Source organism: Pteropus alecto, unplaced genomic scaffold (genome assembly GCF_000325575.1).
Source record: "Pteropus alecto unplaced genomic scaffold, ASM32557v1 scaffold177, whole genome shotgun sequence".
NCBI lineage: Eukaryota > Metazoa > Chordata > Mammalia > Chiroptera > Pteropodidae > Pteropus > Pteropus alecto.
Genome location: NW_006442207.1, coordinates 3,951,629 through 3,977,197, shown reverse-complemented (window position 1 = coordinate 3,977,197; position 25,569 = coordinate 3,951,629). Strand labels below are relative to the sequence as shown.

General features: G+C 41.0%; 1 protein-coding gene across 8 annotated transcripts in view; it reads right to left on the bottom strand.

Moving 5' to 3' along the window:
- ABLIM1 (actin binding LIM protein 1) overlaps positions 1–25,569 on the bottom strand; it is a 256,869-nt gene that overhangs the window by 4,258 nt on the left and 227,042 nt on the right. For 3 of the 8 annotated variants that reach the window (XM_015596345.2, XM_015596347.2, XM_015596344.2), the window contains 10 exons: positions 23,649–23,778; positions 12,034–12,081; positions 8,977–9,123; positions 6,417–6,508; positions 5,119–5,236; positions 3,543–3,607; positions 2,843–2,903; positions 2,220–2,227; positions 1,316–1,390; positions 293–373 (listed from right to left, as the gene is read on the bottom strand). In XM_015596345.2, coding sequence (XP_015451831.1) covers positions 293–373; positions 1,316–1,390; positions 2,220–2,227; positions 2,843–2,903; positions 3,543–3,607; positions 5,119–5,236; positions 6,417–6,508; positions 8,977–9,123; positions 12,034–12,081; positions 23,649–23,778 — 825 coding nt within the window. Of the gene's footprint in view, positions 1–292; positions 374–1,315; positions 1,391–2,219; positions 2,228–2,842; positions 2,904–3,542; positions 3,608–5,118; positions 5,237–6,416; positions 6,509–8,976; positions 9,124–12,033; positions 12,082–13,814; positions 13,920–23,648; positions 23,779–25,569 lie in introns of all 8 variants that reach the window. The other 5 variants (XM_006920840.3, XM_025039146.1, XM_025039147.1 and 2 more) reach the window with 5 other exon arrangements.

Sequence of the window (25,569 nt, the reverse complement as noted above, 5' to 3'; positions counted from 1 at the left end):
CGCAAGACGGAGACTCCATTCCACATCGCCAGCCACAATTACAGCAACATCAAGTTCCCAAACTAAAATCACACTGTGCCCCCCGGTCATTCTTCTGGATTTTACTTATGCTGATGTTTTAAGTATAAATTTGGCTTTTCCTCCAAAGTTATCTCTTAAGTCTACCTACAGTATGAGGTTGACCCTTTTAATTATTTTGCCTTCCCCGAAACATTTCTTAGGGGAAAGTTTGGGGAAATGCATGGGGATCTGCATTTGGGATTAGATTTATTTTATCATGATTATTTTTTACCTCCAGCCTGGTTCTGTCCACGTCTCTTAGGATTTTGTTGCGCCCTCTGTTGGTCACCATGAGCATTTCATATGGAAATATCTGAGAAAGAAAAACACCTCTTTAGAACACAGCTGTCCATTTTATTAACAAGCAGAATCTACCTAAAATCTTGTACTCCCAAGACAGAGCTTCTCAGAGATTATAATTAGAGCAGCTGAGCGATGGGTGTTCACCCCTCAAGTTTCCTGTGTATGGGGATGGGTTCTTACCTATTCTCCACTCTCCACCAGCCTCTCATACACAGCACTGCGCCTTTAGGGGGTTCTGTTGTGCAAAAGGATTTGGATGTACTATGTCTTGGGGATGAGAGTAAAAATTGGAAGAGAACTGAAATTACAGGGACACGTTTGATATGGCGGGAGACCTTTATGTATCCTTCAACGACCTTGTTCCAGGGCTGGCTCACGAACTCACGGAGCCAGGCAGGCCCAGAGGCAGTGTCCTGGTGGGTGACATACTGAAATAAGCTTCAGTTACGGTCACCAGGGAGCCTGGCCCTTGGACGCCTCTGGAGGTACAGGATGTTCTGGAGCTCGGGCAACCAAGCACCCCGGTTTGCCTAGGGCTGAGGGGGGTCCTGGGATGTGAGACTGTTAGTGCTGAGACCGGAAAAGCCCTGGGCAGGCTGGGACGTGCTGCACGCTATCTGAAGCTGTCTGCAGCGACTCCACTTAGCACCGGGCATGCCCTGCAGTGCTTGTGGCAGAGCCCAGTGAATGCCGAAGTCCCAGGAGACGTGCTGGTGCTTCCCTGTGAGCACGTGGCACCGTACCCCGTCAGGGCTTAAGCCTGCTGACTCGGTGTGACCGAAGCCGCAGCATAGCAAGGCGCTTTCAGACACGGCTTGCCTAACGTGCCGGCCTAGAGCCAAGGAGGCCTCCTCGGTCTGAGAAAGGTGAAAAGACAGAACACCAAATCTTTTCCGGGTCCTGTCCCAGCTGGCCGTCCCCGTACGAGAGGGAAGGGGACAGCGGCACTTGCCTTTGGTTCCAACATGTTGGGCATGGACACGCCTCGGTCCATTCTCATTCCTGGCATGTGGCCATCTGGGAGGGTCTGCAACAGAGAAGCTGGTTCAAGAAGGAGCTCGCGGTGGTGTGGGAAGCCAGGGGTGGGTGGGGGGACTCTGTGGGCTCCCAGACCTCCCTGTTGGGGTCTCAAATCCTCATCACCATTTTCTAGATGTGTCATCTTAATTACTATGGAGTTTTCAAAATGAGGTCCTCGCTGAATAAGAGCAGCGATACTGCTATTTTATAATCAAGTTGGGAAATATCCTGGCTTAATCATATTGACTAATCCCTGAATTTAGGCTGAGTGCATGAAAGCATACGGTACCTCGAAAAAAATTACCAAGTTTATGATTATTAATGCCTTATTTTTATCTTAGGTTTCCTTGCATATTTTTCCTTTTCTCGTTCTCTATAATAATTTTACAAGGTTTCAGTTCTAGGAAAAACGAATGGCACCAAAGCCTTTTGGGCCAAGACAGGAGTTTCTTTTCATTTGGGACCAGGCAAAGGAGGGAGGGCCTAAAAATACTGAGTGGTAATAATTAAAAAAAATAAATAAACTGTACATGGGTGGACCCTTGATGCTGGTCCATTTCCATGCCAGAAAGAACTCTCTAAAGTCGGAGCAAGAGAACACTCCAACACCTGGCCTGGTTCATGCCGTGTCCCCAAGGCCTGCACGGACAGCTTGACCTGTGCACAGGCGTGTGTGCTCCTCGTGGCTCTTCACGGCTACAGACTAATGATTACGCAGATCAACCAAAACCAGCATCTTCTCAACAAAAGCTCTCCCCAGAGCAGCAACACACAACTGGATTGGAAAACGGCTATTCTGCTGGTATAGCCAACTCAAGAAAGACAGTGTTCCATACCTGGTAGTCTGGAAAAGAGAGGAAAAGAAAATCAGAAGGGAAAGACCATAGAGAAACATGGGACCATTAATAGAAAGACAATATATACCCCACTGTCATTCCCCAAACGTTCCCCAATGACCCACGTTCTCTTCCTGCTCTGGGTCTTGGCACACGCTGCCTGTCTGCCTCCCTGAAGCCAGGAAGTGCCTGCTCTGGTTTTAGTTGTCAGTTAAAACAGCCCTTTCTCGTGGACACTTTCCTTGACATCATGAGGATGTTTCTGCCTTCTCTCTACATCGTCAATCATAGCATCTCTCTCATGGAGCTTCTCTGTCTGTCTCTTACACAGCCGTGTACATTTTAAAGGTAGGGGCCATCGCTGTCCCTCCAGGTGTCTAACCGAGTGCTCAGCACACAGTAGGAGCGATGAATTCATTCTTACAAGCTTGCTTCTCACGGTCTCATTTCACTAGAGATCCTTTGAGATTTTAATAATTTGCTAAAATCTATTAGCTCACGGAAGATAGATGTGATCCCACTTCAGAACGTGACACAGCATGAACTCTGCCAACGCATTTGTGATCACGCGACCTTCTCTAAACCTCGACCCCAGACAGACAACGTGGCTGCCGGGCGCTCACCTCGCATTCCTCCACTGACGTCCCCGTAGCTGTTGTACTGAGCAAAGTCTGTAGAAACAGGCTGAAGGGAAGGAAAACATGGAATTAGAAAATCGACTCCACAGTGCCCATTCTGGATTCGTGAAAAGGAAGAAAGAATTTACAAAACCTAAGACTTCTTCCCAAGCTGAATTCCTGGACCCTCATAATTTTTCTTTCTTATTTCTTTTTCTACTATGAAATCTCTTTGTCTTTGGTGGCCCATCCAGTGCCGCTGCTCAGCAGGACCTTGGGCAGCAAGTATTTCTTGCTGATAAATAAAAATACATTTCTCCACATAGTTCACAGTTTTATTGATGCCATGATGCTTTGTGGGGAGGGGAGTTGCAACCAACCTTCCTATATCTTTTTACAGCAGAGATAACGGGTCGAGTAATTACTTTCTGCTTGATTGTAGAAATATTTGCCACCCTATTACTTAATTGAGTCTTCCCATATACTTACATATGGTATTCTTTGATCTAAAGTCAATTTCTCTCTCTCAAGAGAAGTATTTTATTTTGCCTGTGACTCAAAGTTCCTTGCCAGGAGATCAAGGAGATTAGGATTTTCATTACATTCCAACCCTGAGATCATAACGTCAGATGTACTCAGGCATCATTTCAGTACTTCGACCAGGACCTAAGAGGGAATAAACTGAGAAACGACTGCAAAATCTTACCCGGTGAAGCCCATTTCTTCCATAGCCTGGGAGAGATGAGGTTTTAGATGATAGAGCATGTGAAGCTAAATGAGAAAAATAAAGAAACAGTTAGGAAACCGGAAGTCTGATTCTTTAATGAAATCAGCAGTATATCGTCTACCCTGCAGAATAGATGATTTAAAAGAAGACAATAACCTAAATAATACTGGGCTCAAATGTCCACAAAACGCCCCTGTGTTGGGTGATGCAGGGAATGGGCTGGCAGGGGTATAACTGAAAAGGGTGGGGAGGAGGAAGTGCTCTGCATGCTTTATCTCTGACTCCTCAGTACGACCCCCATGACGCTGTTAGTATTTCCATTTTACAGAAGAAGAAATAGGAGCTAAGAAAAGTTAAGTATCTTGCCCGGGGCCACTCAGCTTATAAATTGCTGAGCAACAATTTGAACCCTGGGCTATTTGGATGCATAAGCCCATGTCTCAGTTGGTGTGTAGCAATCGCTGACCCAAAAGTCAACCATGTAAGTTATCGAGATGTCCTGAGAGGCCTGGGATAGGATGTCCCATCAATCAAAGGTGTAGACGCCTCATAAACTGCCAGGCTTTGGGGAAAGCAGACCTGGGCTTGAATTCTGGCTCTGCTACTTAACACCTCTGCGTCTGTGGGCACTTCATCTTTTTAAATCTTCGTATTTTGGCCCATGTAGGTATAACGCTATATAGTCTTACGGAACAGAATCACAGAATTAGGTGGAACTCTGAAGATTACTCAACCACCTATCCAAGGTCAATGCCAGGGAGGCATCTATGAGAGGCAGCAGAGTATTCCAGTTGGACTCCTAAATCCGAGTTTTGCTAGTTACTAGCGATGTGACATTGGGTGAGTTAAACTTCCTATACCTGTCCCCTGAGCTACAAAATGGGATGAAAACAATATCACCTACTTCGCTGGCACATTGTGAAGATTAAATGAAATAATGTTTAGCAACAATGCTTGCAGATAGTAAACACTAAACACATTTAAAGGAATGCTCGGGAAATTATGCACTCATTCGGAACAGGGGAGAAGAAATCTTGTGAGTTGGGAGAGAACTGGCTTATGACAAACATAATATCCTGCTGGACTATTCCAGCCCCAGCATATAAGTTATCTCCTTTAAAAGTGACAAAACCACCACCACGTCTTCAGCTCTTGCGTTGAGTGTATTAATGTAAGATCGTAATGCTGAGAAAATGCTGTCCATGCCGTCTACTGTCAACGAGCACCTGTTCCCTCTGCGGGCTTCCTTTATGCTGCCTCCTCCTGAGATGACTGTCCTCAACTGACCCCTCGTGTTCTCGAGGTCCTCTAAGGGCTCCCCCACTTCCAATGGGAAGGAAAAGCACATTTAAGGAAGAACCATGACATGCTTAGAAGCTCGGTTGACATGAAGTGTATTTTCCATATTTCTTTTTCCACAGAACACTCTGTGGGTTCCACCGAAATGACCTTCCCTCCCGTGGAGCAGCCAAGGCCGGCTCCCTGGAGGCAGGTGGCCCATTCTCGGCTCAGGGAAGGCAGTGGGGGTGGAGGGGAGTGGTGGTCCATGGCTCACCTGAGTTGATGGGAGAATCATAGCGACTGGCTGACAGGGAGGATCTCTCCCGGCTCTCCCTCTCCCTCTCCCTCTCCATCTCTTCTTTCAATATCAGCTGCCCTAGGCCTGAGTTGAGCTATTCGCAAAGAAAAGAAAAATGAAAGTGGTTACGTTTATGGAAATGCGATTTCTTTTTAGAAGGTTCTGCAAGAAGGTCCTGACTTTGGAGAGTCCTGGATGCATATAGGAGCCTGGTGGTTCCTCGAGAGATAGTCCGGGTTTGGGACCCTGAACCCTTTAGCCTTGTCAATGGTGAGGTTCCATGTTCCTAAGTCAGGTTCCACATCAGAAGGTGTGCTCTCTCTCCCTTGCCCTCCCCCAAAATGCCAGCGGGTGGCCTCAGGAGTCATGTGTGAGTGTGTTTGGATTTTTGATGTGTGAAGGAGAGACTGAGGACAGTAGCCTTTACAAAGAAATTTTACCGATTTGTTCAAAAATAAGGAAAAAAAAAGTAGTATGTGCTCATTGTATAGTTTTTAGAAAATCCAGAAGAGTAACCTATAATCCACTCAGAGATAATTATTTACATTTTGATTTATATCCACCATTTTTTCTATGCACATATAATACAAAACTGGGCTGACACAAATGTGACCTTGTAACCTACCCATTCGTATAACTAGTATCATGTGCATTTCTCACATAATGAAGTATCTTTGGAAAATGTCACTTGAAGTGATTCTTCAATCCCTATTGGTGGGAGAGTTTTAATTTCCTGGCTCCCTCTACCCCAGGCTACAATCGGCTCGCCTTCTATTTGTCTTCTGGGATGTTGCAGGCCCTTGTTAGAGGTGGGAGGGTATAATGAGGGCTTCTTGGTGGCAGTCTGCTTTATCCCTTCTCTCCTGGCCCAGATATACACACAAGGTCCTACGAGTCCCGAGGGAAGACTTGGAGAAATATTTAATCTCAAGGGAATTCCTTCAACTGAGCCTGCATGAGGGAAGGAAGGCCTTGCACCACGTGGGTATACACCTTGGCCCTACCTGACCCTTGAGCATCCTTTCAACACATGCATCACACACACACACATGCCCTGCATGGAGTCTCAGTCTCCTTGCAAAAGCTCAAACATTCCACGTCCCTCTAACTTCCAGCCTCCAGGTCATCAGTTCCAGAACCTATTAAATACTTTGCCCTTGAGCACTGGGATGACTTCTTGCTCACCTTGGTGGCTTGCCCACAGCAATCACTTAAAAAATACAGAACAAACAGAACTGCGTTGAAGCCCGCAGCAAAGGAGTTTAAGGACAAACCTTCATTAATTGCTCTTCTTGAAGCTGCCGGCGTCTCAGAAGTTCCTCGTCATCTTCCTCTCTGCCACTAGATCTGCGTCTCGTGTCAGCTCCTAATTCCACAGCAAAGACAACTTCTCACATTAGCCCCGTAGCAAGGGGATCTTAAGGCACTAGTCCACCTGTGTCAACTTGTCAGGCTGGCAAAGTCAGCGGTGGTCTTGAACATTAATGAACAGCATGAGGGAATAAAGGGCCTACCACCAGTTCAGCGCTGTTTGGTTTCTCGAGACCACAGGTCTGTTGAGGGAATAAAGGGCCTACCACCAGTTCAGCGCTACTGTTTGGTTTCTTGAGACCACAGGTCTATCTGACCAGCCAGCTGAATGTGTGATCCAGTAAGGCATGGATTTTGGCCTCCCAATAACTCGCCTGCTCGGTAAGAACTCAGGGTTGCCATTGCCACTGAGTCTGAGTCATCCCGCTGACCACTGGTCACAGCTCTCTGCAGTAAGTGGGAGGGGCATCTACTCTTACTATTGTGATATCCCTGAGGTCAGTTTTCAAATAGAGGGGAATATAAATTCATCTACACACCCTTAAATAAGATAGTCATTCTCATCTACATACCCTTAAATAAGACAGTCATTCTCAAATGACAAGTTTTAACATCTTGTAGCTTTCTTCTTTTCCTGAATATATAGACTCACCCTAATAATATCATCCTGCCTTCTACTCTTTAAATTCATTAACAAGTATGCTTTTTATTTTTCTCTTAAGGGATGGGTTTCTAATGTTTACTTTTTATCAATCCTTTGAAAAATGGTCACAAAAATGTTTTCTACTAATGAAACTCAATAAAAATTGTTAATACAGCAATATAGCTAAAAAGTTACTTAGGTACAATATTGCAAATCATGTATAATTTTTAAACTTTCTGGTGAAGGGGAGACAGAGTGAAAAGGAGAAATCTGTCTGCACGGATGGAAAATCAAGATAATTATTGTTTTCTCTAACTTGCTTGGATTAATCTGGCTGTGGTAGGAAACAGGAAAGTTTGCTAATCTAATCAAAATAAACTTTAACTAACAGTCTGTTTTTCTTATTTTGACTAATGGGCCAGAAACTGTCTTCATTTTAGAACTCGAAAGAGCTTTCAATGACTTAGTGATGACAGTTTCAACAACGAAACGTTAATTCTCCCCAACAGTGTGGCTGCTGTAATGTCTCTACTTAGCAACAAATCTCAAAGGACTCGGCCCTGCCTGGCGGGCATGGGCTGGCAGAAGGAAGGGGATGACTGTTCCGACCAATGTCAGTGAATATTCTCTCTTTAGTCTATACTAATAAAAATTAATAGACATGAGTTTGGAAGAATTAGGTACATCTCAAGTCAACATCATGTATAGAACACTTGTGAATAATGAACCCAGGAAGTATTTTTTCCTTTGACTATCGGCCCTGCCTGGCGGGCATGGGCTGGCAGAAGGAAGGGGATGACTGTTCCGACCAATGTCAGTGAATATTCTCTCTTTAGTCTATACTAATAAAAATTAATAGACATGAGTTTGGAAGAATTAGGTACATCTCAAGTCAACATCATGTATAGAACATTTGTGAATAATGAACCCAGGAAGTATATTTCCCTTTGACTATTTCTACATATATAAACTGCTTTACAATCCGCTTATATTGCCTGTAAAAGGCGATTGCAAAAATAACTCGATGAAAACAGCATGAGGGAGAAAATCTGGAAATTTTGGAAAATTGAAGGCCTTTTAGGCTGTCAACAGAAATATGGTAAGATAGTCCTATCTTTGTGAAGCCAACTTGCTAAATTTTCAGTATTAGCTTCTGAGTTTGCTAATACCACTTTTTAGGCCAAGTGATTTCATGACTGACAAAACAGTAAAGACGCAGACACAATTCTAAAGCATAAATTTGTGGGTCAAAGCAAAGAATGAAACAGCTCAAATGTGACATTTTAGCACAGAATTCATGGAAATGATAGATGTAAAATCACGTAACTTTACACAAGTAATATTTCATGTAATAGCCCTGCTTATAGATGGAGAAAGTGAGCTCATAAGAAAAGTAAAAGTGCTTCAGTGTTTAGATTGGTTGTTAAAAGAATTGTAATTATAACCCAGAAATAGTCTAAAACAAATTTAGCTGAAAGAAGTCACGCTTCTGTGGACACTCGGGAAATTCACCCACTAGATTCAGATTATACAGAACAATGTTTTGGCCAAGCGGCTTTGATTCATTGGTATTCAAAAGAGTTACCGATACTGCAGTATTAATCCTGAGGGTCCATGCACATTATTTGTTTTAGACCAGTTCTGCATCTGGATGGTTCGGTTAGAGCAAGGTTCTGGTGATTGGGCATTTGTAACTTTGAAGCATTCTGTACACACATTAATATCACATTAGTTCTTTTCGCTATTCTACCTCTTGGTCATATTTTTCTTAAAACCTTTTAGGATAGGACACTTTTTTTTTTTTTTGGACATTTTTAAGCATTTCATGTTGAGACCTTCTGACAATTTGTCCATTTGGCTTAGCTGTGACAGTTGCATACCTACGGCGGCAAGTGACGGGGGACCAGGCCAGTGGTCCGTCTCAATCTTTGGTATCTCGCTGGGGTCTGGAGCCTGGGCTGCTGGGAACTTGGAAAACTTGATGATGTCTTCTGAAGATTTGCTCTGGGCTGCCAAGGCAGCTGCATCTAGGTGGGAATCAGGGTTGCTTAGCTACCGGTCTGCAAGGCCATGGTGGTAAGCCCACTAACATAGTTTTCTTGTGCCCTGGTAAATGTTTCAACTCCATAAAGCTCTTTATTATCAATTGCCCAGTCACTAGGTGGTGACTAGTGACAACTCAACTCATTTTCCAGATGTTCCATCAGAAGCAAAGCTTCATTTTACATCTACCTGTTCTATACCTGAAACACCTTGATCTAGAGCTGTGCTGTCCAATACTAGCCACATATGGCTATTTAAATTTAATAAAATTAAATGAAAAAAATTACTAAAATTAAATTTTAGTCCCTCAGTGGCACTAGCCACATTTTAAGTGCTCGATAGCCACATGTGACTAGTGGCTACTGTCCTGGACAGCACAATGATAGAACATTTCCATCAAGCTAGAAAGTTCTATTGGGCAATACTCTTATAAAGCAATTAAAAATTTCAATTAGTAATTTGAAATTAAAGAGTTAAATTCAAAGCATGGACTATTGTCACTTGACTGTAGCTCTTCATCATTAGGAAGGTTGGCTGGCTTTGTCTTTGTGGCTTCTTACCCACAAATACATTGATACAGTTGACTTAAATTCTTATATATTATATATATATGTCCTTGAATCCTAGGAGAAATGGAACTGGGAAAATCCACTTTTAGCTTGCAGGAATTTAGCACTGCGACTTTTGTTTGCTGTAGCCACTCATTGTCTTGGTCAAAGGTCTGCACATACGAGCGAGTCACCCAACTTTAAAACAACAAAAGCCAGGGAGTCACCCAACTTTAAAACAACAAAAGCCAGGCTAGCTAGCAGCAGTGTTAGTTCATGGAGTTCGTAATGGCTGTGCCTAGAGAAGTCCTTGGCTTAGAGCCCCAAATCCAATCACAGAGATGGAGCAAAACGAACCAGGATAAACGGTCAGTTCCTGATTCTAGCTGATTTTGCAAACGGACCTGGGATGTTACTACACATTTCAAAAAATATTGACAATGATCTAAATAAAACTTTCTCCCTTCTCTGGGCCCACAGATTTTTTAATTTGGAAGTAACTTTTTCAATCTTCAGTGCCAACTCCCCATTCTTATAGAAACCTTTTAGGTCTCGGTTTGCTTAAGCGACTTGATCAAGGTTGTCCTTTATAATAATAAGGAATATAGTCTTGGCCAGGCATGAAGCAGTGTTTCTCTGACTTTCTAACCTCATGGGAAAAAGTTCAGCTTAGAAACACTGCTACTATATCCTCTTCTTAAAGGACAAAATGTGTTAGCATATTAAAGACTGAGGTCTGCATTACTGCTCCCCCCACCCAAAAGTGTGACTTTATTTAAATCTAGGATTTTTCAGATGCATCAGGGCACAGATACCAATTTTGGGTATACTGTCTATTTCTATCACTTGGAACTGCTGTTTTGCAGAATGCCCTTTGGGAGGTACTGCTCTGGCTGTGCTAATTTTAATTAATTACAGTAGTCTGAAAAAAAGTAAAGAGTAAAGCCAAAGTAAATTTCAAGAAGCCAATTCATCCCTTCCAAATAAATAATCTAACATTATACAATCATTAATCTTAATTATTTGACTATTTTTGTTTAGAGAGGTAGGGTCTAGAGAATTTAGAATTTAAAAAGGCCTCTAAATTGATAAACTCTGGGGATCCTGGTCTTAAGCTTAAAAAAAGCATGACTTCAAACAGTACTTACGCATTAGAATTGGTGAAGTCAGTAAACATTCACATGTTAATGAGTGGGTGAGAAGACATTAAACCATAAAAAAACAAACAAAAACAATGTTAACAAACTTAAAAAGCAAGCACATGGTGTAAAATCTTAAAAAAAAACAACAAAAAACAACCCAACAAACAGATGAGGAAAAAAGTCATAGTCCCAGAACGGTTACAACATATACATTCTCTCTTTTCCCCTAAAATGTTGGCCTAAAATATTTTCCTTCTGCATTTTCAACTTTATTTGCTTATCACGTATCCTAACCCTTAAGGGCTCATTAATGTCAACTGTATTCTAAAGGCAGCCTTCAAATTTCCAGCCACAGATTGTGTGTAAATTTCTGAAATCTGAAAGACCTGAAGACCAGTCTTGGCTTTCTATTCATTCACAAGATTTATGGCAGATAAATCTTGAGAGACCTAATACTGGTGGAGGAAAATGTGATTTACGTACAGTAATGTGATTCCTTGGGTTTTAAAATTCCATATTCCCAGAAAAGGAAAATATCAGTGATTCTTAGTTTACAGGAATTTCAGAGACAAACTAGCCTAACTCACTGATTTTTAGAGATGAGAAAACTAAGGGACAGAGAAATCGTGTCCATGACATCCTAACAGAGCCGTTTAAGTGAAGAGATGGGATGAGGGCTAGGACCTCTGTTTCAGCGTGTGTCACGTCCGCTCCACCATCAGGGCACAGATGTCTGCCTGCCCCATAAGAAAGCGGGGCACTGGACAGCCAAGCTGATGTAGGTTTAGTCCAATTAATTTTTCTAGGTCACTAGCTTTCACTAGTTTTAATTAAACAAATTGGAAGCTGGTCAAAATTATTATAGAGATTGGTTAAATCATTTAACGGCAAAGAAAACAAAAGTCTTGGTTGGGTGTTTGTGAATTACTGTGTGGCCGGCACTTCCCCTTCTCTGTGAATGAAATGGTACATGGTTTGATGGGGTCGGAGATGAACTAGAAGCTTCGTGACCAAGCTCAGTGTTCTCCATGTAGGATAACCGATTTCACAGTATTTGCGTCTTAGGAGAACAGAAAGGCATAATACGCTGGGCACCCCGATTTGATTCTCAAAAGCAGCAGCAGATAAGCCTTTCAGAGGACAGCAAAGAGAAGTTCAGCTGAGGCTGCTACTTAAAAGCTACACGGAGGAAAGCGGGTTTTACCATGCTGTTTGTAGATGGGTGGTTTTCGGTAAATGTTGATCCCTTGATCTGTGGAAATGAAAAGCAAAGATGTGTGATTATGGGAACCGGTTCGGCGATGGGAAAAACAGATCAACTGAGAGGCAAACCAAACTGAAGACTCTTGAACAAAAACAACCCAGAAAGTTAACTTGTATTACAAAGATTGAGATTACTGGAAGAGGAAATTACAGGAATGAGAGAATTACTATAGACGAGTGATATGAAATCCTTTGTAATACATCTTTATATATAGAGATGTAACTAAGTCACGAGCCATTTATTTCAAATACATACTTCACTAAAAGTGGGATTAAAACAGGAAGAAATGCAAGCAGTGGAGGTACTCTAATGGTGAGGAAGACATAACCAGTTTGGGAAAAATCCCCAAATTGCTACTGTCTGAAAATTGAGCTCCCAGTAGATCCCAGTGGCTCAATTTACTTTTCAACTAATGAGTGAAACGGTGAAAAGCGATATAGTAAGAGTTTTTTAAAATACATAAACACTTTTATGCACCAGGCTAGTCTAATATGCTACCAGGATGATCAACAAATTCCTAACTTCTATCAGCCGAATTTTATAAAAAGAAACAGATGCCAAATATTATTTATATATTTGTACAGGACCTCATCTGATTATGCTATCATTTCACTTTGAGTGCAAATACTCAGGAAATTTCAAAAGCTTTATTTCTCCAGAATCTTGGGCATTATATCTTAGTGGGGCATTCTTCATGTGGAAAAAAAAAAGAGTTCAAATGTGTAACATTGATTTTCAAGGTTTGATGCAACTTTTTTTAAAAAAGCAGTCACATCTTAATGGTTTGAATCTCACTCAACATTTTTAAATCAACTTTTTTAAAAAAGCAGTCACATCTTAATGGTTTGAATCTCACTCAAGTTTCCTCTGGTTTATTAGGTAAGTTTGGAATGCAAAAGGGAAAGCTATTACAGATTCCAAATATGTACACTAACATCAACATAATGGGTAATTTATTAAACCACTTTCAGTAGCTACAGAAGCGAAACCATGTACTTCCGGTAGCAAAATAATATTGTGACTTCTGAGCCTATCTTGCCTTTACAAACTGAGCTGACCCTAAACATTAAGATATTAATGGGTTCTGGTTTTTACAGTGCCTGATGGCAAATTACTATTTGTACTGTGACAGCAAATGTACTGTGACAGATCAAAGCTGGCGGCACCAAGCCTAAATTGCAAGATATCTTTGTGGGCTTTGCAAGTGGTTAGTTAGTTATACACTGCAGAAGGAACACCAAATGGATCCCATTTTATTTCTCTCTGAAAAGAACATGGAAAGAATCTCTACATTGGAGACAAACAGGAAAAAATAAAAGTACTGTCAAGTGACACTGTGGTTCAATCTTTAGAATGGAAAGGTAACTCGATTGCCATTGCAATAATTAATCAATGACACCAGACCACAGAGCGATATCTTAGAAGGCTCTAATATAAAAGGAAAATTAAAATTTTAGTTAAGAGAAAACAAAACAATTCAACTCTCATTCCTTCACTCTCTGCCTCCCACCCGGCTTCAAAAATTTTTGAGAAAATTTAAACCTGGCATTTCACACACAAAAGTTTTGAAAGGCCCTCTAAGCCAGATCCTGCAATTTAGGGTTTGTTAACTGTGTGCATCCCGATTTAAAGAGCATGAGAAATGGAGACGAGACAGAGGTGACGAGGCTACATTCTACACTGTGACAGGACACCATGACATAGACCGTGTCAGCTCCTACCTGGAACATGGAAATGTTTAGGGGCCTGAGCGTAAGTTGGAGTTAGAGGGCGGCTGTCTGGCCGGTGGGGGAGAGGGGAGTTTCGGCCGCTGGACGGCTCATTGCCTCCAATGAGAAGAATGGAGAAAACAAAATGAGAGAAGGGAGAGCAGTAAAGGAAACAAAGCAAGCGTAATAAAGATCCAAAACAACAAACTGGAAGGAGTACATCAAAAAGGAGAAACAAAAGAAACAAACTCAATTTGTTAACTTGGCTTGCAAAAGTGATATAAGGTCAAGGTTTCCAAAAGAGAGATTTGAGTTCAAGTGGAACTCGGTTAAAGCAGCTAGCAGTAAGATGCATCATTCCAATGGCATGCAGTTGAAGGCTGTGAGCCAGCAGCACACTGATTAAATGGAAAGTTAATTAAGAGGAATGGAAAGTCACTTGCTAATGATTCAGGAAACAGTTGTCAGATGGTTAAAGCCTAGGCATCTAAAGGAGTGGGATACACGAACCCCAAAACAATCACCAACGGGCGTGACGGCAGAGGCTAGCAACTGGGATATCTCTCTCTGAACAGAAGGCTAAGTCTGAGAACCTGTGTGCTCACCCAGTCCTTCCCCTTAGCAACACAAAGTGCCTTCACTGCAACATATGCTTCTGTTTCCTCACTTTGAAATACAGAAGACAGAGTCAGACCCCTTTCTTCCAGGTGCAGTGGGACCACTTATACCTGTCTCGATCTTTCTCTTCAAAGATGAGGCTCCACCCAGTCTAATGATTCCACCCGCGAAACATTTACTGGACACCTACCATGGCTGGGCACTGAGCTGTGGCCAAGGATTGGTAGATAAATGAGATTTAATCCTGCCTCAAGGGGCTCAGAATCCACCTAAGGAGACAGACTTAAGACATAAATATAATACCATGTAATTGCTTACTGAGAGGTATATGAAAAATTTGGACACTCACATGAAAGTGTGTGCCATCAATTCTTCAGGAAAGCTACAGAAAAAGTTAGAATTGAGCTGGGCATGGAAGAGTAAGCCCACCAGGTGAGTGGTGGACAGAAGGGTGGGGAGGCTCAGATTCCGGAGGGCTGGAATATCATGAGGAAGGAGGTATGAAAGGGCCCTAGTGGGTGGGAACAACTGGACTGGCCACCTTGCCCGACAGCATGGTGCCTTAGAGGAGAGAATGGAGAAGAGGCTGGAAAGGATCACTGGGGCTTGGCTGCAAAAGCCTTGAGCGGTACCATAGCCACCATCACTCCCTCTGACCGGGAGGAATGCAGGGATGAAGTGAGACTTGTGCAAAACTGGAAAGAGAACAGTTATTGCCCCAAGTGGTCCTCCTTCCCCACATGTGAGCAAACATCTGTCCCAAGAATATACCAGAAGAGGCAGCACTACTAGTTATTGAATTAGTAATGCAATTACTTAAGATTGAGTTATAAGAGTTCTTTACGTATTCTGGATACATGTCTCTTCTCAGATATTTGATTTGCAAATATTTTTGCTCGGTCTGTGGGTGGTCTTTCACTTTCTTGACAGTGTCCTTTGAAGCACAAAAGTTTTAAATTTTGATAGAGTCCAATTTATCAATTAATGCTAACAACTTTAAATTAACCATAGGGCTTCAAAAAATAGAGAATGAACCAATTTATTTTCACTTTTTCTTTTTTCTTTTTTGAAAAATAAAATATAATTGACATATAACACTCTATTACTTTTAGGTGTACAAGAGTCAATTTCTTCAAGTAAGCACACTGTTCTAAATATAGCCAGCAAAATATAAAAGATGTCAATTGCTGGAGTTTTAAAATAACATGTTTCGTAGAGTTTTAATTTCTCAATATGGGTATCTTTAGGTAACTAGTGCACAGATCTGTACCAAACGTGCAGTTAGATCATCCAGATATGAGATCTGAAATTGTTAACTGGTTCAAACTTATATTCTAGGTTTTTGGTTATCATATTCTGAAACTTTTGTTTTTTTAACTCAAGTCATTTTAGCATCTAGATCCCAATATATAGACTTTACTACTTAATTGAGGTATTAGCCTCTAAAAATTATGAAGCTTCACTCCAAACTGCTGATCTATTAAAAAGTTCATTTCAAAAAATGTTATGTCATTTACTACCAGTTTCCTAAAGAGAAGTAATCAATTCATGTCTAAAAAAAAATAAACACAGGTAGAAACAAGCAGGGGAAGGAAGAATATGATTTATGTTTAGAAGAAAATCTTGTTTTAAATTGAAGGCTGAATTAGTAGTAAGTCTCATTTATCTCTATGTGCCTAGCACAGTGCCTGGCCAATAGTAAGTGCCTAGTAAATGTCTGTGAATGAATGATTGAAGGAGGCCAAATAATTAATCCTACAGCTATTAATGGCCTAACTGAGGAAGCACCCCTGGAGGAAGGACCATCATCTTTCTCTTAATTAAAGGCAGCCAGAAGCTAGTATACAATAGCACCCCCTTTTTAATGACTTTCCCATTAGAGTTGGTCCTCAATAACCTCAATTTAATTGTTTCACTTCAGAAGTATTCTTTACTCCTATAAACATTAGAAATTATTTAAAAGAGTAATCTATAATTGAAAAACAGACTAATTCTTATGGGCTATGCTCAGAAGACGTTCTAGAGAAACATGACTTTCTTGCTGGATTTGTGGTTGATCCTGAAGACTCTCTGTGCAGATCCTGAGCACTGGCTGATTCTGCTTCTGAATCACTCTCTTCATCCTTTACCTCTAACTTGTAGAACATCAGATGTTTCAGAGAAATATCTCACAGGTTTTGGTTATCATGCCCAATAAGATGAAACACCACTGAATTTGTTTTGATAATTATTAGCTAGTGTCATGCACGCACACAAATATCTGCATATACAGGACACAAAGGTCTAAGGTTATTAAAACAGGCATTTGCCCGAGTGTTAAAAATCTTTCTATCATTAAGATGCTCTGCTGGCAAGTGGCAGTAGAAGCCCACCACTTCTCCGATATGGCTGACGACTCTCAAAGGCTACGGAGTGGCTGTCTGAATTCCCAGTGGGTGCATTCTGGATGAATGCTGGCTCCAGTTGGGTACGGTTCTTCATTTGGCTGCATATCTTTCGCAACCATTGACCTTTCTAGTTGCTAGAAAAAAACACTGGGGTGTTCATGTCCTTGTAAGTAAATTTAACTCTATTGTCATTTAAAGCTTCCCAGTAAACATTTTAAAACACTAGGTAAAGAGAGACTCAGCAACACACCCATCTAAGTGATTCTGTACAACATGACTTCCGCACGTCACAAGGGCTCATCGGGAATAAGGTCTCGGAAGATGTGATGTTAGGTACCAGATTCTTAGCCCTTGAAAAACCAAAGTCATTGCAAAATTTTGGCATTTTTCCAAGAAAAATTCTCAAGGTGAGGCCTCTTTCCCAATTCTATCTTAAAACCCCTATCTTTAAGTGATAAAGCTTTTAACCCCACTCTGGAAGGAAATAACTGATGAGAGCCCTAAAAATATTATTTTTGTGCTTACTTCATTACTTAGGCATTGTGATGTATGAGGCATCAGATGAAACAGCCTATATGGAAAGTATTGTTATTAACATCGTCATCATCATCATCTATCAGCCCAGAGTTAAGACACTGTTGAAAAATAATAGTGTATATATCATATAATATTGTATATATCACACTCAGAGCCACTTTGTCCTGTATTGGTTCACTCTAAGTTGTTAGTGATCTTAGCTATTGTGATGAGAAGTTATTATATATATGTGTGTGTGTGTGTGTGTGTGTGTGTGTACACACACACACACACACACATACACACACACACACACACATATACACACACACACACACACACATATATACACACAGATATATTTCTTAACCTTTAGTTTTAGCTCCTTCCATGTCAACCTAAGAAGCCAATTCTTCAGTCTTTGGGAGATCATTCCTTACAGGATTCTCACTGTACTTAACAAACTCAAATGCTCTGTCCTCACTTTCATTCTTTTTTTTAGGCATGCTGACAGCCTAAGTGACTATTCTAAGATCTTTAGACAAGCAGACTGAGATGGCTGTGCTTGCATCTGCTGTGGGAACCTGCTTAGCTTTCTGGACGCTAAGTGCTCATGCCCCAGAATATAAATGAATATTTTGAGGGGAGCTTAAAATCGGCAGCATCTAGAATTTCATGAGTTTCAAGATTGCTGGTTCTTGTCTAAAGCTTTAATAAGTGTTATTATGGTTTCCTTCAGCCAGTGTCAAATACATATTTGCATCATAGGAACTCATATCTATACCAAAACAGGGAAGATTTCTTTCAAAGAGACTTCATATATGTAGCCCTCCTGTTCCCAAATCTGATTCATATTTCATGGACACAGAACGTAATGACTAATAGTATTTCAAAAGGGAGGGAAGAGAAACTCAGAAAGCAAGGCACAAACAGAGCCCCAAACAAAGCAAAAATAGTTCTTCCAAATCTCTAGGCACACACTTGTCAAAACGGTCCAACAATGACATACTGGTGTAGAATGAGGCTACAAAGAAGGTCAGAAACAGAAATAAAAACACAACCGAAAACAAGACGGACATTACAGAGAACAGATGGGGAAGCCAATGAAATAGAGCCAGTCTGTGATGTGCATCTCAGCGTTCACAGCCATGCAGCATCCTCAGCTCAATGGACTCTGGGGACCTGGGTCACATGCATGACAAATAAGGACCAGGAAGTGGACTTGTGCAATGAGAAGCTGGGCTTCTGGCTGCAAGAGCAGCAAGGGCCCCCTGCCTTTAACCACGCGTTCCTGAGGCAGTCATCCTACCCTGGGGTCCTCAAGCCCCTCAGCTTACATTTGGTGTAACTCCTTTGAGACCACTAGACAAGCTCCAAGATAAAAAGTAGATGTTCAAATGAAGGGCTATGGAAAATCCCAGGGGACTTTGCCCCATTTTAAAAATACCTTAGATGTGTTTCTCAAATGGCTATAAGTTCCTTCTGTGCTAAAATTTCCCAGGGCTGGAGAAGCCTTCCATGTATGTGGATATGTGTTTTTTTAAAATGACCAAGAAGTAATTCCATGGAGAATCAGCATTTAGCCATTTAACTATATTAGGCTTTTACAGCCACACCTTTAATACACAAATTCTCCGTGATTTATTTTGTAGTTTAGCAAAAGGTTCATCTGATTTTAAAACTAAGCATATACTATTAGGTACGTTATATTTTGTATCTGAAGTATATAAACTATTTCACATGAATAAATAATAGGCATATGTCCAGTAAAAAGAATGGGAGAGAGACTATTAGACATTTTTATATATAAACTCAGGGCCATGATAATCCCTCTGGGCCTAATGCTTTTTATAATTTAAATACATAATATTAGACTGTGTCAAAAAATTCGAATTTAGACCGGACACAGAAAAGAATCTATATCTACCTTTTTAATAAAGCACCATTTAGGCACACAGAGGTACTGTAATTTCCATACTTATATTGAAAAGTAAAAATTTATTAATTTTGTAATTTAAATGACTGAAGTAGCTGTTTGTTCTTATCCTCAATAAGAATGCAATTTTCTAGTTAAAAAGAGATGGAAAATAAAAGTTTGCTTTACAGATTATGCCTCATGTACATTTATACTGAAATGTGCACCCTTAATTTGAATGAGGGACAAGAAGGCCCAGGGTCTGGTCCAGGTGCTGCCACTTCTTGGTCGTGAGCTCTTGGCCGGGTCGCTGAACTGGGCCCCAGCTCCCTCATTTCTGCCCTGGGCCTGTGTCACAAGGACGCCATGAAGAGCAAATGGAAGGATGCAGTGGACATGCTTTAAGAGCACCGTGCCGGGGGGACCGCAGGTGGACGTGAGCTCAGAGCTCACTACACATCAGCGCACTGTACCATCCACGCCCTAATGACCTATGAGAGGTTTTACAGATGAGGTAAGTGGCACTCAAAAAGTTGTCAACAATCCAAGGTCCCAAGGCTAGCCAATGACAGAGATAATACTCAAACCCAGGACTCAGTGTCCATACGGGTGTCCCATCTCCTCATAAGACTGCTTGCTCTTAGACATAAGGTAAGTCTTATTATTTCGTGATATGTTACTTATACAAACTGCATGACTTCACAGTACATGACATTTTTCTTTCTACAAAAAATATCTCTTCCGAACGATGAAACATATAGTAACCAAACAAGGCAGTTTACATTTTAATGAATTAAAAATATATTTTCTCTTGCATATTAGAAACAAACGAACAACAAAAAACATCTTAATTTGGTCAAGGGCTTCTATATTAAAGTCTCTTTAAAATACATCTGAAGTTTTTTCAACAATTCCTTATGGTTTTATAGACACTCTCTAAAGTATGATCTTCACATCTAGATAAAGAAGTTTTTCCTCCAAAATACTAATTAGCAATAATCATTTAAAATAATCTGTCAAGAGTTTTCGAAAGTACTGCAACTACCAGAAAAAGACTGATCCTTTTGCTAATGGCAAATGATTATGTGTCTTCAATCAGCGCATCAGCAGCATTATTTCCATGGCACAGAAAATGCCAAAATAGCACATCTAAAATTACTACATGCAGATAAGTATGGTGCCTCTATATTTTAGGACTCAGTTGCCTCAAAAACCCAAGTGAGCACAAAGAAAACAGCTCGAGTGGACTGCAAGTGGGAGCGCACTACAACAGCGTTTAAACTACGCGATAAACGTTAGCGGCATGAGCACCTGGAATGCAGGGTTAGCGCGACCCTTTAGGGCTGTTAGAGGATGCAGGATGACATCTGGGCTTGCCTGCTCCTCCCTCCTTCAGCTACTTCCATTGATTAATTTGGTAAAAGTTAGCATCTTTCAGGGAGCTCACACTTACTTTAAATTATGGCCCCTTCCTAACAACCCCTTTGGGGCTCTTGGGTCCCCCAACGCATGGAGGGGAACAGGAGCTCCGACTGAGGACGGCTGCAGAAGCATAATGGACGATGAAGAAAACAATGGAAATGCCATCGAGGATGGCCAGCAATGTGGGGCAGGGACAGAAAACAGATGGCAAAGCCTCTCTTCTCCATCATGTAGAAATGAGGACAAGTCAAAAGATTGTTCCCAGTTGGCTCAAACAGAAATTTAAGTTCCATTGCCATAGATCTTTTTATACTGTCCAAACATCTTAATATCGTTAAGTGGTTAAGTTAGCTTTGGGATATATATCTGTTGCTAAATACTGTTGGGTTTTGCTGAGCCATACTGCATATTAAAACCAGGCAAATGCTCCAACTATATATTATATTTTGCTTTTGACACGTAGAAAAACAAAATAATAATATATGGTTTTTTCCCCTAAGGAGTAGATAATAAATCTTATGGTCTTAAACATACTTCCTGTTTCTTCATCTAGAGCCCTTAGAAATGACATATTTCCCCTAAGGAGAGATGCTATGCCAGTTCTAAGACACTGTTGGGTGTAGTCATGACACACGCAGGCATGCTGAGAGGTCGAAAGCTCGGAGCTGACTCTTGGAGATACACCTTATTAGCCTTCCCAGGGTGCTAATAAATCTCCGCTATGCAGGGTGCTGCCTGAAGAAGCCTGCCTCCTTACCTTTGATATGGGGAATGAAGTGGTGTCGGAAGGGGGAGTTGGGGCGGGAGTCGCTGTGGGTGGAGCTGAGGCTGCTGGTGCGCAGGTAGGACAACCTCTGCACACCAGGAGACAGCAGCTCTGTGCAGCAAGGAGTCAGGGGCAGGACAAGATGGAAACAGAAGAGAAGAACAGAAATTAACACAGGAGCAGGGACCACATCATTGTTCCGAGGGGGAAAATAAAGGTTGTTAATCAGGAGTCTGAAAAAGGAGGAAGGAAAAAGGGTTAAGAATGCACCTGCTAAGGGTGAGGCAAAGTGGGGAGAATTTGCAAATAAATAGGTTTAGGTCAGTGCAGAGTCCCTCTCTGAGAAAAAATGGCTTTGGTGAAGACGATGGCCACCAAGACACTCTCTGTTAGGGTGACACCAGCTACCGTTGAGCCTGTACCAGGCACATCATTTAGACTCAAAAATGGCTGTTTTAAAAAGCACCTGACAAAACAGAACCCTCTGAAGAGCATATGAAAAAAAATGACAATAATTTCAAGAACCTTCAAAAGGAGTATTTATATGTAAGGGTCAGATTCTTTTTTTTAAGCTGCAAACTTCTCCACTGGAAGTTTAATTTTATTTTGCTTGTGGAGAAAGAACAAACAAACAATCTATTTGTGTTCCCTGGATGTCAAAGAGCTACTTCAATCCTGAGAATTGTATAGTGGCCACACTAGGGACCTAGGAACTTAGTTACCTCAAAAGAAGAACGGACCATTCAAACTGATCCGAGACCTCGGGGCCTTGCAGCATCATGTCTGGAGTGGACAACTTATGAACCTTAATAATTGACATCATGCATATCTGTAATATATTGTGAAGGGACAGCAGAAGGAATGCTTAGAATGGGGAATGTTCTAAAGGCTAATGACATCAGAACTGTGGATGGGACAGATGAGAACTTCCTAGTGCTCAATAAGGACGTGACCTTTCAGGAAAACGATGTCGCTGGACCGACCGCTCTCTCACTATTCAGAAGTCTCTGGAATATTTTCCTCTGCAACCTCCCATGTCATTCTGACGGGTCACGGTTGGGGTCTCAGTGATCTCAGCATATGCCCATACACAGTGGTGGCAGCATAAAGGGTTTCTTGTCACCCAGATAGACAAGGGCTTAAATACAGACCCAGGCCCAGGGCATGCATGAAAAATGAATATATGTTGTACAGGAAAAAAGAAAGGAATTCATTTCTCTAAAATTCTAACTTTAAAATTAAAATTAATGTAACAACAAATATTGAGTAAATATTTATAAACCTAGAGAAAACTATACATTATTGAAGGATTAAATAATAAAAATTCAATCCTCTATAAACATGAAATCTATGGCTTTAAAGGGAAGATTGCAGCCTTTTTACATTCTGTTCATTTCCTTCGGTTTTGTTTTATGAAATAAGTTAGCATATGAGTGGAATTGTTACATCAGCCTCAGCAGAAGCAAGAAGCTTAAAATGAAGTTTGCACAGATGTACGTCGTCACCACTGAGTTTGTTTAAAAGGCCCAAATCTTCCTTTGTGAATCCATTTCTCAGAGAATTCTGGGTCTGTGCTGGGGATATAGGGATAGGGACTAAATTCTGCACAGGTAAAAGGCACCTGAGACCCACTGCTATATCATATTCTCTTATCATAATACATCTCAAATGTTTTTATGTTTTCCATGTCTGATTCAGAATTTTAAGGTTGGAATAGATCTTAAAAGATATCTACAACCCTGGGCTTGTATACAATACTTTCTCCTAAGAAGGTGCTTAACCCAGCATGCTTGGTAATACCATGTGCCTGGATAAGGGAAACAAAATAAACCCATCGATAAATGGCTAATACTGGATTTTAGATGATGCTGATATGCCTAAAAGGCACAACAAAACACTTTCTTTTAGAGATCTTCATTTTAAGTCTAAAAGTAATGAGGTTCTCTTCAAGTTTAAAAAAAAAAACAAACCCAAACTCTCTTGCTTCCAGTCATTGACTGTAAAAATGTAATTATTTCATAAATCATAATGAATATAACCATAACATGACTCATTTCAAGAAAAGATATAATACAAACGATAGTTGGATATGAGTTTTCTTTTTCTTTTTTTTCTGGGAGAGGAGTGTGTATGTATCTGACAGCCAGCTATCAGTGATGGGGAAATAATCACACCGAAACACAGATTGTCAGACAGTGAATCCCGGGAACAGCTGCCCTTACCAGGTCTGTGAAAATGCTGGGGAGAACGAGATGTGGTCGGGGTGTAGCTGTGGCGGCTGTACACGGGGGAGTTGATGGAGCCCTGGCTAGTGGACCGGTGGATCATCCGGTCCCGAACATCCTGGTACCCCTGGAAACACAGTGCGAGAAAAACGTGAGCACAAAACACGCATTCAGGCTATCATCGCGTTCAGGTAACATCAAGCTCCACGAAAGGTCCCCAGGAACCATCGTGTCCACCTGATCATGTATGCACCGAGGGCCACATTCCTCCAATATTATGCAAACGAACGTTCTACGGTTAATGCATTTTGTTCAAGACCCACAGTACTTGCGTTTACCAAAATTTTAACATGTAAAAATGATAAAATCCAATGTTGATAGAGCTTTGGGATAAAGGGAATAATTCCAATGACCATATTTATATTGGGCTTTTTAGTTTTATAAAGTGTGTTCACAGACATCGGTTCATCAGATCTGCATAATAAGGAAGGCAGGACACGTGCACCACTTCCTTTTCTCATGGGACGCAAGTTTCAGAAGGTCGCTCACCAAAGGGACCTGTGTGCAAGTATGTAGCTCGGACAGGCATAGCCTGCTTCAGAGCCAGCCTCCTGACCCTGATCTCACTCACTGTTCCGACCGTCAGCCCACACTGCCCATAACATTGATGTGGTGACATTTTAAGTTGATTTCTCTGGAAAACAAGCTGGTGGTGGCCTCAAACCCAGTGTTCTACTTCTCATTTGGGGGATCATATTTCAAGGAAATAATACAAAATGATGTTTAAAAGGAAAAATTTACTCAGATATTTATAATATCATCATTTATAAAGATAAAAATTTATGTTACATGCTCCATAAATTGGGGACTAATTTAAGTAAATATGGCATATCGATTCAATGGAATACAATAGTACTACTAGTATGTCTCTTATGTCCATATCTAGAAAATTATGTTAGGTATTAAATACAGAAAAATCATACACAAACATAAAAATGTCAAAGAATTAGAAGGGTACAAGAATGTTTTACATTTTAGGAATTTGTTGACCTATGAAGTTTCTACTAGTGCAATAAAAGTTTGAAAGTGTGTGTGAAAAATGACTAAATTAAAGCCTCAGTCACTATGGCTGTGTGACACTTGAGAGCAAATAGCAAAGAAACTTTGGTTTGATCCTAGCTGGCTATAACAAAATTAAATAAAAACAACAAGAATACAAAAAGTCCCCAAATAATGTGCCTGAGTTTCATAACTGGTCAGCAATGGAAGTTAATTCTTCTTAACTTAAATTGCAATGATCAGAATACTAATGGAATTAATTATTCATAGGACTCAATCATAAACCATCAGAATACTACAGAGTTTATACCATCTCAAATTATAGTGATTGCCTAAGATCAGTTTTATGTAGAACATCCAAAGAGTTGTTTGATTTTAAGACAAGACTGCTGATTTTTTGTTATTACTTTTTAGATGGAGGTAGACCTGACTCCTGAGAAGGTTACTTATTGGATACACAAGGAAATGCAAAATAACAAGAAACATACTAAATATACAATCATTTGGTTGTTGTCCATAATAGCCAAAATGAAAGGAAGTGCAGGGGCAGCCCTTGGTGCTGGGCCTCGCTCTGATGTGGGTCAGTATGACCTTAGGCCACTGGCCTCAAAGCCACCTCCCTAAGGGAAAAATTATGCAGGGACAACAGAAAGTACTTTGAAGGTCTCTGGTCACCAAGTAGGCAGTCAACATGGGGGGAGGGAAAATCAAGAAATTACTGAAACTGGGTGGGCACGGGTTAGGGGGGTGGGCGGCAGTGTGAAGTTGTCCTCCATTTAGTAGATGGGTGTGATCAGCTTCCTGAAGAACCCTTATTAAAATGGGCTGTGAGGGTAACTAATTTGGGGGCTGCAGAGTG